Source organism: Trichechus manatus, unplaced genomic scaffold (assembly GCF_000243295.1).
Source record: "Trichechus manatus latirostris isolate Lorelei unplaced genomic scaffold, TriManLat1.0 scaffold00253, whole genome shotgun sequence".
NCBI lineage: Eukaryota > Metazoa > Chordata > Mammalia > Sirenia > Trichechidae > Trichechus > Trichechus manatus.
The window spans coordinates 26884-41846 of NW_004444189.1; the positions used below are offsets into that span (position 1 = coordinate 26884).

The 14963-nt window shown below is 36.9% G+C and overlaps 1 protein-coding gene across 1 annotated transcript in view; it reads left to right on the forward strand.

The window, feature by feature from the left end:
• Positions 1-14963, forward strand: part of CDK14 (cyclin dependent kinase 14) — a gene marked incomplete at its 5' end in the record, with an annotated part of 305956 nt that overhangs the window by 6624 nt on the left and 284369 nt on the right. Inside the window, one exon of the mRNA XM_004389659.2 lies at positions 9441-9564. Coding sequence (XP_004389716.1) covers positions 9441-9564 — 124 coding nt within the window. The remainder of the gene's footprint in view (positions 1-9440; positions 9565-14963) is intronic.

The following is a 14963-nucleotide window of genomic DNA, read 5'->3' on the forward strand; positions in this document are numbered from 1 at the left end:
TTGATCTCTCTGCCTTATTCTTGACATACCTGAAGTTCCACTGGCATAAAGCTGATTTTTATTTTACATTTCAATAGCTATACTAATTAAAAAGATATGAGGTTTATTATGCTTGAAAAGTTACTATTTTTCATTCATAGTCCAGAGAACAAGCAGGTGTATAACAGACAAAATAATGTTATGCCAAATTAAGATTGTCTTATACAGATGGCACTGAGAATTGATTTCTAAATGAGACTTTCTAGTGTTCAGATAGAAAATCAGATGACTCCTGATTTTCTCCATATTCTGCATTAGAGCTCTCATTTAGCTGGTAATGATTTCCTACTGTGCATTACTGTGAATATGATAGAGCCTTTCCTCATTCTATATGTTGGGAAATATGATTATTTCATGAAGTCATTAAAGAGTGCTTTAAAAATTTGATACCCAATCTCAGTGCCTGTCTGGGCTTCTTCTGAATCTCTTCAACTTATTTTTGTTATACCAAAATGATCTTCCATATCTGGAAAGTGAAGAATTAAAAGTAAAAGAAAATGAAATTCACTGTGTCAGTTCATATTGTGTTGGATATTCAGAAGGAATCTGAGTGATGAATTTACTGGTTAAGATGTGGAGCCGAGTTCAGTCATTTAGAAGATGCCTTTTGCATTGTTGGTATCATCTGCTAATCTGCCTGTAACAATTTGGATCAGACAAAGGAATCAAGGCCAGCTAATTAAAAAGCAGACTCTTTCCTAGAGATGCTTTGCAATCCAGATTGAAAAGAAATCACCTCAAAGAATGATCTCACGTAAACAATCATTGGAAGAATGTTACTTGTAAGATAGAGAAGTATCCAGCCTGGGCTGTTACAGCGGGAAGATGGGAAACACATGCTCCTGGGCTTCAGGCTTCAAGCCATTCACATTACCTCTCTTCAGTTTAAGATGAATCCAGCACATAACCCTTTTACTTGTATGTTTTCCAAGATGACATGAGGACCCAGGAGGGAAATCAACCTGAATAATAGGGTATGCACAAACTACCAGGGACAGGTGCAGCTTTCATGCGACCTGCCAATTCCATCTCATCGGGATTTTCTGATTAATCTATAAATTCCTTACTAGAGACCTCTTGGAGAAGATAGAGGTTTGTTGTTCATTTGTATCCAAATTCACAAGGCTTTAAATACTGCATTCCATTTGAAATTTGTTTTTCCCTTTGGTGTAGTTTGCAGAAGTATTTTCTCCAAGACTCCTAGGCTCAGAATTCATCACTTTTGTCAGTTTTTCAGTCTACGTCTCTCTCTCTCCCCCCATGTGTCTGTCTTAAGTTACATTAGCTATCTCAGTTGATATTAAAAAACTTCAGGTTGATTTAGTGTCTAAGATATAACTTTAGTCAGTAAAACCATTTTAAACTGTGAATATTTATTCTTTTCAGTGTATTTAAGAAAGAATGGCCCTGTAATTGGGGGAGTACAGTATGCATTCACAAATGGAGCTGAGTAGAAAGAATGTGCTGACTCTCACTTTACCAATTTGTGTCTCATGTGATTCTTTTTATTTGTGAAAAAGCATGTGTCAGTCAAGACAATTATATAATTCTGAATTAGATTGACAGACAGAAACTTGACAATGACAGGTCCTAAAAAGATTATGTTATTTGAATTCCTTGCAACTACTATTTCAGTTTTTCTCTTGGAAATTATATTGGTTAACTCTTAAATACAGCAGCTGAAATTTGATCACCTTGCCTTCCAGAGTTGCTAGTCATGTAGGGATTATTTCTAATACTAATTTTAGGCTGATAATCAACTTTTTTAAAGAGAAGACTCTCGGCCTTCGCCCCACCCTCCACTTTCTTCATTATATATACAAACTCCAATAACTTGGAAACCTACTTGCTATACTAGATCTTCTTTCACAGAACTTGGAAAAATACAACTTTCTTACAGGCCTGTTGGCGCCTCCTAAGTCTCCCAGCTGTAGATCCCATGGCTTCAATCTGCCTGCTGCTTAGAAAATGGAAAAACCACTTTTTTTGTAACCACCATTGCATTGAGGCAGGAAGAGAGGACAGAATGGAAGGCTAACTTACTTGGCAAGCTCAAGGATCACAGAAAGGATTTTAAAACTGTTGAAAAAGTTATTTCCCAAGAAGCTTTCCAGGTTTTTGTAACTCTCATATTTTGAGTTATTCCTCTCTAGAAAGTTATCATTTTTAGAAATAGCATACTAACATTTAAATATCTTAGGGGATGTAAACTAAATTGTCATTATATAACCTAGAAACAGTGAAACACGTTAAGTATCTCAGGACCTTTAGGGAATAGAACAAAGAACCATAAAGTTGGATGGGAAAATGCAAAAAGAGCAGGAAAGAGGCAAGACAAACTGCCCTGCAACTCACGTTTTCAAAAAATTGTACCTACTTGAAGTACACAGCAGAAGGATTAGTTTCCTTTGTGACTTGATGCCCTGGCATGCATATTTGTCTGTACACCATACCACTAGCACAATGAATATTGTAAAATATGTTCAAAGTAACACAGGAATTATACCATAATGTTAGATATCTAGGGTTTTATTTCTGTCTCCTTTATAACTCTGTATAAAATTCTAAGTATTTTTTTTTTCTTAGTTATGGTGAAAATAAACATAACATACATCATCTTTTAGAAAAGTCCATACATAAAATATTAATGATGCTTTGTAAAATAAAAATTACTTGTTTGTGTACTATATACATTTATTAAAAATTAGATTTGATACGTTGCATTTGCTGTCTCAAAACTCAGCTAAATAGAATGAATCATGATGAATCACTCTGGCTTTTACAAATTGAAGTAGACTTAATATTGCATATCTAATGTGATGCATATTAAAAAGTATTTTGACAGTCATTAGATATTTTTGGTACTCAAAGTTTCTAATTATTTTTCATTTCTAGAAAGTTGAATATATAGTTAATTTAACATTTGTACACCCTATGGATCTGTAATTCAAGCCTTGAGTTGTAATGTTGAAGGATTCTATGGGCAAAATACTGAGCTTCGCCTGTACCATCAAAAGAAGATGGAAAAAGGAATATACAAAGTCACTGTACCAAAAAGAGTTGGTTGACATTCATCAATTTCAGGAGATAGCATATGATCAAGAACTGATGGTACTGAAGGAAGAAGTCCAAGCTGCACTGAAGGCATAGGTGAAAAACAAGGCTTCAGGAATTGATGGAATACCAGTTTAGATGTTTCAACAACTGGATGCAGTACTAGAAGTGATCACTAGTCTATTCCAGGAAAAGAAAGGTGAACCAACAGAATGGGGAAATTATTGAACAGTATCATTAATATCGCAAACAGGTAAAATTTTGCTGAAAATAATTTGAAAATGGTGGCAGCAGTGTATCAACGGGGGGACTGCCAGAAATTCAAGTGGGATTTAGAATAATACATAGATGAGGGATATCCTTGTTGATGTCAGATGGATATTGGCTCAAATCAAAGATTACCAGAAAGATGTTTACCTTGTTTTATTGACTACTCAAAGGCATTTGACTGTGTGGATCATAACAAATTATCGATAACATTTCAAACAGAACACTTAATTGTGCTCATGCGGAGCCTATACATAGACCAAGAGGCAATAGTTGGAACAAAACAACGGGATACTCCATGGTTTAAAGTCAGGAAAGGTCTGCATCAGGTTGTATCCTTTCATCATACTTATTCAGTCTGTATGCCTATCAAATAATCTGAGAAGCTGGACTCTATGAAGATGATCAAGGCATCAGGATTGGAGGAAGACTCATTAACAACCTGTGATATGCAGATGACACAACCTGGCTTGCTGAAAGCAAACAGGACTTGAAGCACTTACTGAGGAAGATCAAAGACTACAGATTTCAGTACAGATTACATCTCAACATAAAGAAAACAAAAATCTTTATAACTAAACCAATAAGCAATGTTACGGTAAATGGAGAAAATATTGAAGTTATCAAGGAATTCATTTTACTTTGATCCACAATCAATGTCCATGGAAGCAGCAGTCAAGAAATCAAATGACATACTTCACTGGGCTGCTGCAAAGACTTCTTTAAAGAGTTAAAAGCAAAGATGCCACCTTGAGGACTTAGGTGGGCCTGACCCAAGCCATGGTATTTTCAGTCTCCTCATATGCATGTGAAAGCTTGACAATGAATAAGGAAGACAGAAGCAGAATTGATGCCTTTGAATAGTGGTGTTAGTGAAGAATATTGAGTATACCATGGACTGCCAGAAGAATGAACAAATCTGTCTTGGAAGAAGTACAGCCAGAATACTCCCTAAAAGCGACGATGGTGAGACTTCATACTTGGAACATGTTCTCAAGAGGGATCAGCCCCTGGAGAAGGATATCATGCTTGGTAAAATAGATGGTTAGTGAAAAAGAGGAAGACCTTCAACAAAATGAATTGTCATAGTGGCTGCAACAGTGGGCTCAAATATGGCAACAATTGTGAGGATGGCGAAGGACCAGGCAGTGTTTTGTTCCATTGTACGTAGGGTCACTATTAGTTGGATCCAACTCTACAACACTCAACAACAATGATGATGGTAAAGCAGTTAATACAGCGGCCCTGGTGGTGCAGTGGTTAAGAGCTTGGCTGCTAACGGAAAAGCTGGCAATTTGAATCCACTAGCCATTCCTTGGAAACCCTATGGGGAAGTTCTACCCTGTCCTATAGGGTCGCTATGAGTTGGAATCCACTCGATGGCACCTAGCAACAACAACAGTAAGTTAAGCACTCAATAAATGGCAGCTATTACAGTTGTTTGATTTGTAGAGTCCCTTTCACATCTGTTATTCATAATATTATGGATTCATACAGTTTTTACACCTTGAATGATACTAGAGATGTTTTTGTTTGGGTTGCCATGAGTTGGAATCTACTCAAAAGCAGCTAGTTATTGTTGGGTTATGCTTTAGGAGACCCTACACATTTTAAGGAAGTTGACCCACACCTGGTATTATTGTAGGATGTTTACTGTGCTTGGTCTTATATTAAATGGAACCACATATATTAAAAGTTGTATTTTTTTCAGACCATTCATGGAAGCTAACAACTGTAGATATTGGGACAAACAGCATCTGATCATACATCTAAGACAATGAGGGAGGTGTAAAACTTGTTGCTTGCTGCAGGTGCCAGTAATTCTTCTGAGCAATAAATACAAGATATTGAGTCCAGATTCAGAAGAGGACATGGAACAAAAGATACCATTGCTGCAGTCAGATGGATCTTGGTTGAAAGCAGAGAATACCAGAAAAATGTTTACCTGTGTTTTATTGACTATGCAGAGGCATTCGACTGTGTGGATCATAACAAATTATGGATAACATTGCGAAGAATGGGAATTCCAGAACAATTAGTTGTGCTGATTCAGAACCTGTACATAGACCAAGAGGCAGTTGTTCTAACAGAACATGTGAAATTGTGCACTACAGATTAGTAAGTAAACAAAAGCAAGCTCGTGCATACCTTGCTCACCATAAGCCTGTACGTTTCTTGCTTATTGGTTAATCCTCCCCTGGTAGTGAATGCTTAACTCAGTTTCCTATTAAAATTTTAGATGTACTGAATTGTTTTCAGAGTCGAGAGTTTCTTATGATTCATTCTCTTTTCACAGGCTACTCTTTTTATAATGTCAGGATCAATTCTAGTATTTCATTGGGTTGAGTCCTCTGTCCTCTGTGCCTTCATTCCGCTCAGTTTGTATTGTTACAATGCAGAACTCTTTAAGTTATCTGTTATGTATCTGTTGTTCCCAATAGGTAGTGAGTTCCTCGAGTCCAGGAACCACATCTTACACTCATTCATCTTTGCATGCTTCTTGCGTGGCACAGCACCTGGCACATGGGTGGCATTTAATAAATCCTAAATGAATCGATTCTTTGGAAATTTGTTTTGACTTAATTTTCTGCTTGGCTGAAAGAGCTAACAATTTTTATTGTTTGGGCTATAAATTGTCATGTTTGGGGCTTAGTTTGTCATGTACACAGTTATAATTGGAGTGTGTAATTGCTACACTGATTTCTTAATCTTCTTTAGTGTGATATCCTATTTGAATGGCTTCTGGATTAGCATGAAGATTATATATTTTCACTAAAAGTATTAAAAGAAGAGCCCATCGGGACTGCTTGATCTATCCACTTCTGCCCCTAGCTTCCAGAGAATTCCATTCTAGAGTTTCCTGTTATTTATTTTTTTCTCTGCAGCCATCCAGATGTCTCTAAATGCAGTTCATATTACCCGTATATGAATACCAACTATGTACCCAGCCTATGAAGAAGTTTAAGGCATACAGTGTAAGGGAGGTAGGAAAAATACAACACTGTGATAGATGTCTGCAGAGTTGGCCCCCAGAGCACAGAGAAGGAGCATCTCACACAGACCTGTAGAAGTGGTGAGGGTCTGGGGAGGTAGTCAGGGAAGGCTCTAGGGAGGATAGATTCCAAGGCTGGTGGTTTGATCTCACCTAGAGGTGCCTCAGAAGAAAAGCCTGGTGATATGCTTCTGAATGATCACAGCCTAAGGAGTACAGTTCTACTCTGCACACATGGAGTTGCCATGAGTCAGAAATGACAGGAACGAGTGTTTTAGTTTAGACAGAGGGGTGGCAAGAACAAAGGTACAGAGGTGAAGAGCAACCCGCTGTGGGTGTGGGGTGGGTCAAGCTGCTTGGAGTCAGGCAGTGTAGAGTAATGTTGCCTGAGAACCTTGTCGGAGTCAGTGCTCAGCTCAGTGGCCTTGAGGGCCATGTTATTATATGCCCAGTTTTATCCTGTCAGCTAGAGGGAGCCACTTAAGCATTTTCATCAGGGGAGGATATTATCTGATTTACATAAAATCTTGTGGGGTAAAACTGGAGAAGAAGGTGAAGACATGGGGTAGAACAGTCTGAAGGTTAATTCAGTGGTCTATTTGAGCAGGGAGGAGGATCTAGGAAGGATGGAATGAGGGCTGGGATGGAAGGAATGGTAAAAAGGGAACAGATGGAAGAGATTATGAGGAGGTGAAATCAGCAGTCCTTGATGGTTAAGGTTACAGGTAGGTCATGAGAGAAAATGGGAAGATAAGGATGATCCTTCTGTTTCAAACTTGGGTGACTGGGCGAATGATGTTTCCACTAATTGAGATAAGGAAACTAGGAAGAGGAATCACTGGAAGGGGTAATAAAAAAAAATTAATATGCTATAAACAATAACATAGCTAATATCAGAGTGCTTACAATGGGCTGCATATCTTTCTAAGTACTTTGCATGTTTTAACCTGGATTTTGTAGGCAGGGTGGCTGGATTTGAGTACTGGCTCTGCCATTTAATTGCTATGTGATTTTGAGAAACTGTGCTCAGTTTCTCATCAGTAATATGGAGATAATGATGGTACTTAGCTCATTAAAATTGTTATGGTGATTAAATGAGGTAGTATTTGTATCATGCATAGAACAGCAGCTGGCATAAGTGTATGTGTTTGTTAAATTATTAAAACGCATTACCACAGTTAAATAGACAACTGCATTCTGATAAGTTTGTTAGGCCCCAAAGGTCAGTTACTTCCTTGCACAACAGCAAACTGTGTTTTGTTTTGCAAAATCCGTTTATTCCTGAAAGTTACGTTTATTTGCTATGTAGTCTGCCTTTGTGTGTTTTTAGTTTTTTAAGAAAGCTTTGAAAACATACCAAAACCAAACCCAACCCACTGCTGTCTCATAGTGACCTATAGGACAGAGTAGAACTGCCCCAGAGGGTTTCCAAGGCTGTAAATCTTTATGGAAGCAGACTGCCACATCTTTCTCCCGAGAAGTGGCTGGTGAGTTCGAACCACCGACCTTTCATTTAGCAGTCAGGCACTTTAACCACTGCGCCACCAGGGTTTCCTCTTGTCTCAATGGCACATAACAATAATTTGAAAACATCCAGTGACTTTATTTGCTCATGCCCTCTCCCTTTAAAGCGGAAAGAATTGGATTTTCATAGAAATTGTAAGCTTTGGGCTTCAGGATGCAGTGGGTAATAGAAGTAAGGAATGAAGATGGAAGCTGCTGGTGATAGTTCCAACTCAGGTTGTTCCATCAGCTGTGCAAGAGGGTTGTGACAAGGAGAAGTCTAGAGAGGTTTACTTCTTGGGCTTCCTGAGCCCATGTTTTAATCCAGGCTAACGCAGAGCAGACTTCTACTTTCTGCTACTCAGATGCTGGAAACAGTGATACTAGACCTTCTGTGCCCTACAGAATATTATCATGTACAAACTTTTGAAATGAAGTCATCTTACTGTTATTTCAAAGATAGTCTCCCTGTAAAAAATTTACTTGACTTTCATAACCCCTAGTTAGTTGGAAAATATTCCAGAAAGGCCAACTTCCAGGACCTTCAAGCAGCTGCCAGTCTTTTCCATATGAACATTCTGGAATATTCCTATACCATCAATCTTTGACAGATAACTCATTTAAAATTTCCCTGAAAATTTTTTATTGGCTGGTTATATAGCATAGTATGTTGGTGACACTTGAAAGTAAGAACATTTGTTTTCATTTTTGTTTTAGGAGATTAACAGAAAAAAAAACTATGTCAAATAAGATTATTTTGGCAAGTAAATTATTTTTTAAAATATTCTCTTTTTAACAAGCAGAATACTGGAAAGCCCAGCAAATCACACTTTTTTATTCTTAAAATAGAAATATTTTATATGATCCAATATGAAACTTCACAGAGAAGGCCATCAGTCACTTCTTAAATTATTTCTTGCCAAAGTCTTACTCTTGAATTCTTGATTTTTCTGGCTTCTCTTTACCTTTAGGATGGGTCTCCTTGGTAATCAGTGAAGGCACATGTCTGTCTTTAGGCAACAGCCTAATCTCTGTGGCCATATGCACAAAAGCAATATAATTACAATGTCGAATTAATTAGTCCATGTGACTGTTTTTGTTTTAATTATTTCAAATCATCTTATCTTGCCATTGCTTAAAACATGTCAATGGGTACCATGTGTATGGTGTTTCTATGGAATTAAATATGTACACATTCACATAAACTTGGTAAACAAATCTGTTTCTTTTATCTTTATAATGTTATGGATAGGTTTTGTTCACTCTCTCAAACATCAATTTAGGCCTGAAGAAATAGAGTATTATAAAGAATTGATTCTTTACATTTTGCCTAATTTATAGAACATAGATTGGATATCTCTAACTGAAGAGGTCTTAGCTGACATAATTGTTAGAAATTCTAAGATTTACAGCTTAATGAATTAGGGATGTACATGCTTATGTTGCAGATTCTGCTTATGTAATTTGGTAGAAAATTTAATGATGAGTACCCATTTTCACTGAATACAAGTATTTGGTAGACTGTATGTAGAAACTGGCATTTATCTGTGTTCAGATTTTAACTTTTGTCTCCCTGTTTTCTCAGTTGTTTTTATTTCAGTTGCTGCGAGGGCTGTCTTACATCCACCAGCGTTACATTTTGCACAGAGACCTGAAGCCACAGAACCTTCTGATCAGTGACACGGGGGAGTTAAAGCTGGCAGATTTCGGTAGGAAAGCAGTTAATTACCAGTCTATTTTGTCACACTGTGAGAATGCCAGGCAGATGGTGGCATTGCATTTGTTTAGGTGCACTTATTCTGTCATCATAGCTCATGGTAAATTTTTTTCTGGAGTGAAAGAATTTTTTCTTTTTTATAATAAACATAATACTTGGTAGAGTTTTCAAAATTCAAACTTAATTTTAAATTATCATTAGCATATATATATATATAATCTCCAAAAGAGAAGCTAGTATTTTTTTTCATTGTGATAAAATGTGTATAACAGAGTACTTGCATTTCTACCATTTTTATGCATGCGATTCAGTGGCCAGTAAAATTTTGAACATAATCTATATTGAGAGAAAAGTAATTATTCCACATTTTGTTATGAAAATGTAAAGCATACTCAAAAACAGAAGAAATAGTGTAATATACCCCTACTACTCATCTCCCAGCTTGAACAATTATCGGTCTATTGCCAGACTTGAAGAAACCTGAATTTAAGCCTCTAAACTTTTTCGGGGCATCACAGGATATATTCAACAGAATATGTTGCCTGAAGGCTTTACTTAAAAAACTACCCAATTCCGTCGAGTCGATTCCAACTCATAGCAATCCTACAGGACAGAGTAGAACTGCCCCACCAAGGCTGTAATCTTCGGGGAAGCAGACTACCCCATCTTTGTGCTGCTGGTGAGTTTGAGCCACTGACCTTTCTGTTAGCAGCCAAGTGCTTAAACACTGTGCCACCAGGGCTCCTTCCCTAAGACTTTAATAGCTTAAAAATCTAGGAACAGTGTTAACCTTTCCAGAGTAACTGTTGTTTCAAGAATTTTCAATAACATTGCAAAAGCTGGGGCTGCTGACCTGGACCCATTATAAGTCATTCCTTCTTAGAAGTTTTAAGATTGGCCTCTTCCAGATTAAAAGCTTCCCTCCAAACTCTGTCTTTGAGCGAAGGAGACAAAGATGTTGTATCCTCCTTAATCCAGTCTGATTTTTTTGAATTGCCCTGGCTCTCTGTCATACCAGAGAGCATGTTGAGTTAACTGCCAGCACAGAGGAATGCTTGCAGCTTGATGTGTTGATGTTACATTGCCTCAATTATTTTTGAATACATTTTCTGATTAGAAAGTTACTCCATTAGGACTAGAATGAAAATATTACCCTTGTGACATAAGATGTCTGAGGTTGAGATATGGGCTTTTGCTGAAATATGATTATCTTTTCCCACTCTATTCCTCAATAAATAAGAGAGAACAGAAAATATATCTATTCAAGGTTAGTAGACTGCTGAATACCTTGGACTAAATCTATTGTATTGGGTTTTGTACATTTTTTTTTTTCTAAAAATGAAATAAAACGAAAGTTAGCATGACTATTGATACATTGGAAAACTTTGTCATTTGTCCTCTCATCTAGTTTGGGAAAAATAATGAAACTGTGTGTATGTGTGTACATATGTGTATATGTTGTTTATTGCCTGATTTTAGCATCAGAATCATAGCAGGTGGCTAGATGTAAAATCTTTTTATTACAATGTAGAAAATAGTGGGAGGACAGGTAGATGAAGGAAAGAATACAGCTTGTAGTTCCTCAAATTCAAGGTTATGGGCTTTACTATAAATATATGTTTTCCTCTCAATAATTTAACAAGGATTTGTAGTAATTTTTTTATGGTGTGTTAATATGCTATAAGGTATATGTTGGAATCAGTGATTGTATTGGACATTTCATTGTCTTGAACATTTTTTGTATATTTATAAAATATATTTTTATAGGGTTGATTTGGTATAGCAGAGACACAATGGGACTCTATGTAAGTGCTGAGTGGGGATTATTTCTTAATTTTGAATTTAATTTGAGGTTTTTTTTTTTTTTTACAATTTGTAAGTTCATTTTAAAGATTATTATGGATGAAGTGACATTTTATAGTGTCATGTTCAGAAAGAAATTAAAATGTAATTTAAAAACTTAGATACTTTTTAGAAAATTGGAAAATTTAGAAAGTATGAACAACTCAGAGATGACATATGTTAACATTTTTATTGTATATTTTCCCAGTATCTTTCTTCTCTTTCTCCTCCTCCTTTTTCTCTTTCCTTACTTCTTTCACAACATGTTTTATATCCTCAAAAAAAGAAACGTAGTATTTTGTAACCATTTTTCATGTAATAATTCATAAACATTTTCTTATGTAATTAAATATAACAAAATCATTTAGAACTGCTCAGATTTTTTCATGAATTTCCCAACACTAGTCTCTTTATTCAATACCTTATCAATGAACATTTTGGTTCTAATTGTTTGCTGTTATGCACAGTCCTGTACATCCCTGCAGAGAAAGCGATGTATCCTGCAATTGGAATATTGAGTTTCTTAAAGCATTGGCTTCTTCACACCAAGAGTGCTCTGCAGAAAGGGTGTTCCCATATACATCCTAGCAGTGTCATGGACTGAATCTTCTAGCTTGGAACATGCACTTAGCTTGCTCCCTGTGCACAGAGTATAATGAAGGCGACTCATTCACCAACTAACAATTTCCCCCAATTAATTGTGCATTATTTTTGTTTTTTAATTTAAGACCTGCAATTAACTGTGATTTACTGTGTTTGTGCACGTGTGTCTGAGATGAAGGAAACACAGTGGATGTTTTAAAGAAGCTTAACAGTCAAAATGGGATGGAACTAGGTAGCAGAACAATTAGAAACATGAGGTAATAATTCAGTTGAATATATGAAGAGCTTTAGAAATGGTTTCCTTTTTCTACTTTTTTTCTTTATGTGAGCAGCACTATAACATTTTGATTAGAAGAGACAGATATAATCTGTATGATTTGAGTTCCCATATGGTAAATGCTGTATATTCTATTTGCCAGACACTTAGAATTCTTACTCCATTGTCTCTTCAACCTAGTAAAGTAGGTGGGCATATCCTTATATTTCTGAGAGAGACATGAGAGTCAGAGAGGGTAAGAAACTCTCCTGGGCTTAGTAACACTGGTAGCTGGTTGCGAAGCTGCGATTCAGATGTGTGATCCATATCCTTCAGTCTCAGGTGGGCCAGAGTCTTCTTTATATTTACACACATAGGTATTTTACTTTACAAGGATGCCTAATCTTTTAGTAAATTACTCATCATTTTCTATATATGTTATTTTCTGCATATAACAAATACAACACACATACTATGAAAATAGATTGTGCTAAAACTAAAAAATAGCTCACACAACATGGATGAATCTGGAGAGCATTATGCTGAGTGAAATAATTCAATCACAAAAGGACAAATACAGTATGAGAACTCTATTATAAAAACTCATGAAAAGGTTTACACCCAAAAAGAAACAATCTTTGATGGTTATGAGGGAGGGGAAGTGTAGGGAGGAAAAAACACTAACTAAACAAAAGTTAAGTGGTAACTTTGGTGAAGGGTGAGACAGTACACAATACTGGAGAAGTTGGCACAACTTGACCAAGGCAAAATCATGGAAGCTTCATTCATAAATGCATCCAAACTCCCTGAGGGACCGAGTTATGGGGCTGAGGGCTGGTGACCATGGTCTTGGGGGACATCTAGCTTGGTTGGCATAATATAGTTTATAAAGAAAATGTTCTACATCCTACTCAGGTGAGTAGTGTCTGGGGTCTTAAAAGCTTGTTAGTGGCCATCTAAGATATGTCTACTGGGAGGGAAAAAAAAAAAACAAAGACACAAGGGAAAGATTATTCCAGAGGCCTAATGGACCACAACTACCACAGCCCCCACCATTCTGAGTCCAGCACAACAGGATGGTGTCCAGCTACCACCACCAACTGCTTTGACAGGGATCACAGTAGAGGGTCCTAGACAAAGTGGGAGAAAAATGTAGAAAACAAAATTCAAACTCAAAAAAAAAGAAAAGACCAGACTTGCTGGTCTGACAGAGACTAGAGAAACCCCAAGAGTATGGCCCCCAGACACGCTTTTAACTCAGTACTGAAGTCACTCCTGAAGTTTACCCTTCAGCCAAAAATTAGACAGCCCATAAAAGAAACACTAGCACATGTAGTTCAACCATGTATACGAGACTAAATAGGCATACCAGCCGAAAAGCAAAGACAAGAAGGCAGGGAGGGACCGGAAAGCTGGACAAATGGAAGTGAGGAAGCAGAGGTCTAGAAGGAGAGAGTGTTGACACATTGTGGGGTAGGCAACCAATGTCACAAAACAGTATATGTATTAATTGTTTAATGAGAAACTAATTTGTAAACTTTCACCTAAAGCATAAAAAAAAAAAGAAAAAAAACAGCCCACATAATTTAAACAACATTTTGTTACTTGACTAATTTAATCGTCATGAGTGAAGTCAGCACCTTAGTACTTTGGAGATTTTGCATGCTGGGCACAAGATAAACTAGATGATAGTATATTGGTAGAACCGTTTGGGTTTAAACAGAATGCAGTTCTAAAGTCTGTTGTTGTTAGTTGGTGTTGAGTTGATTCTGACTCATGGCGACCCTATATGTGCAGAGAAGAACTGCTCCTTAGGGTTTTCAATGCTGTGACCTTTTGGAAGCAGATCGCCAAGCCTGTCTTCTGAGATGCCTCTAGGTGGGTTCTAATTGGCAGACTTTCCATTAGTAGTTAGGCACTTAAGATAGTAGTCAGGCACTTAACCATTTGCACCATCCTAACTAACTAACTAACTCTTAGGTGGTCCCATACTGTAATTATTTTTTGTAAGCAAAATCATAGTTAAGCACTTACCTGACTGAGCCTTATTTACCATGTGCATTTTGAATGAGTAAATTACACATGACTTAGAATCACTATGGCTTTTCTAATGCAGAGGTTTGTCTAGAACTACTGCATATATATATAATAAAATAATGAAATTATGTGGACTCATTTTCTAAAATAAGGCTCATCTTTAAATTATCTGTGGGAAAAATATTTCAAAACCTTTATTCAGCCTGTTTCTCCAGCACTTTGCTCCTTCTCGCACACTGTGCTGCAGCCAAACCCCAAATTTGTTCCCACATCGGAGCCTTTTACTTGGTTGCTCCTGGAGTGTCTTCCTCCTGCTTCTTGACTGGCTGTGTCTTTCTCATCATGCAGGTTATAGTTTATGTCACTTGTTGAGAGAGGCCACCTTTCCAAAAATAGAACTTTTCCTATTACTATCACCCAGATTAATGTCTTCAATAGCACTTATAGTGCACTGAGATTATTTTGTCTGTTTATCTATTTATTTTTTGTCTTCCCTACTACATTGTAAGTTCTATGAGAGCAGGGACTTGGCCTATCTTTCTTCCTATGGTCTGTGCTGTGACTGGAACCATGTTTGGTGCATTGTAGGTGCTCAGTAAGTATTGGTTGAATGAATAAATAAATATGGCTGACTAAGTTGAGTAAAAACTAAG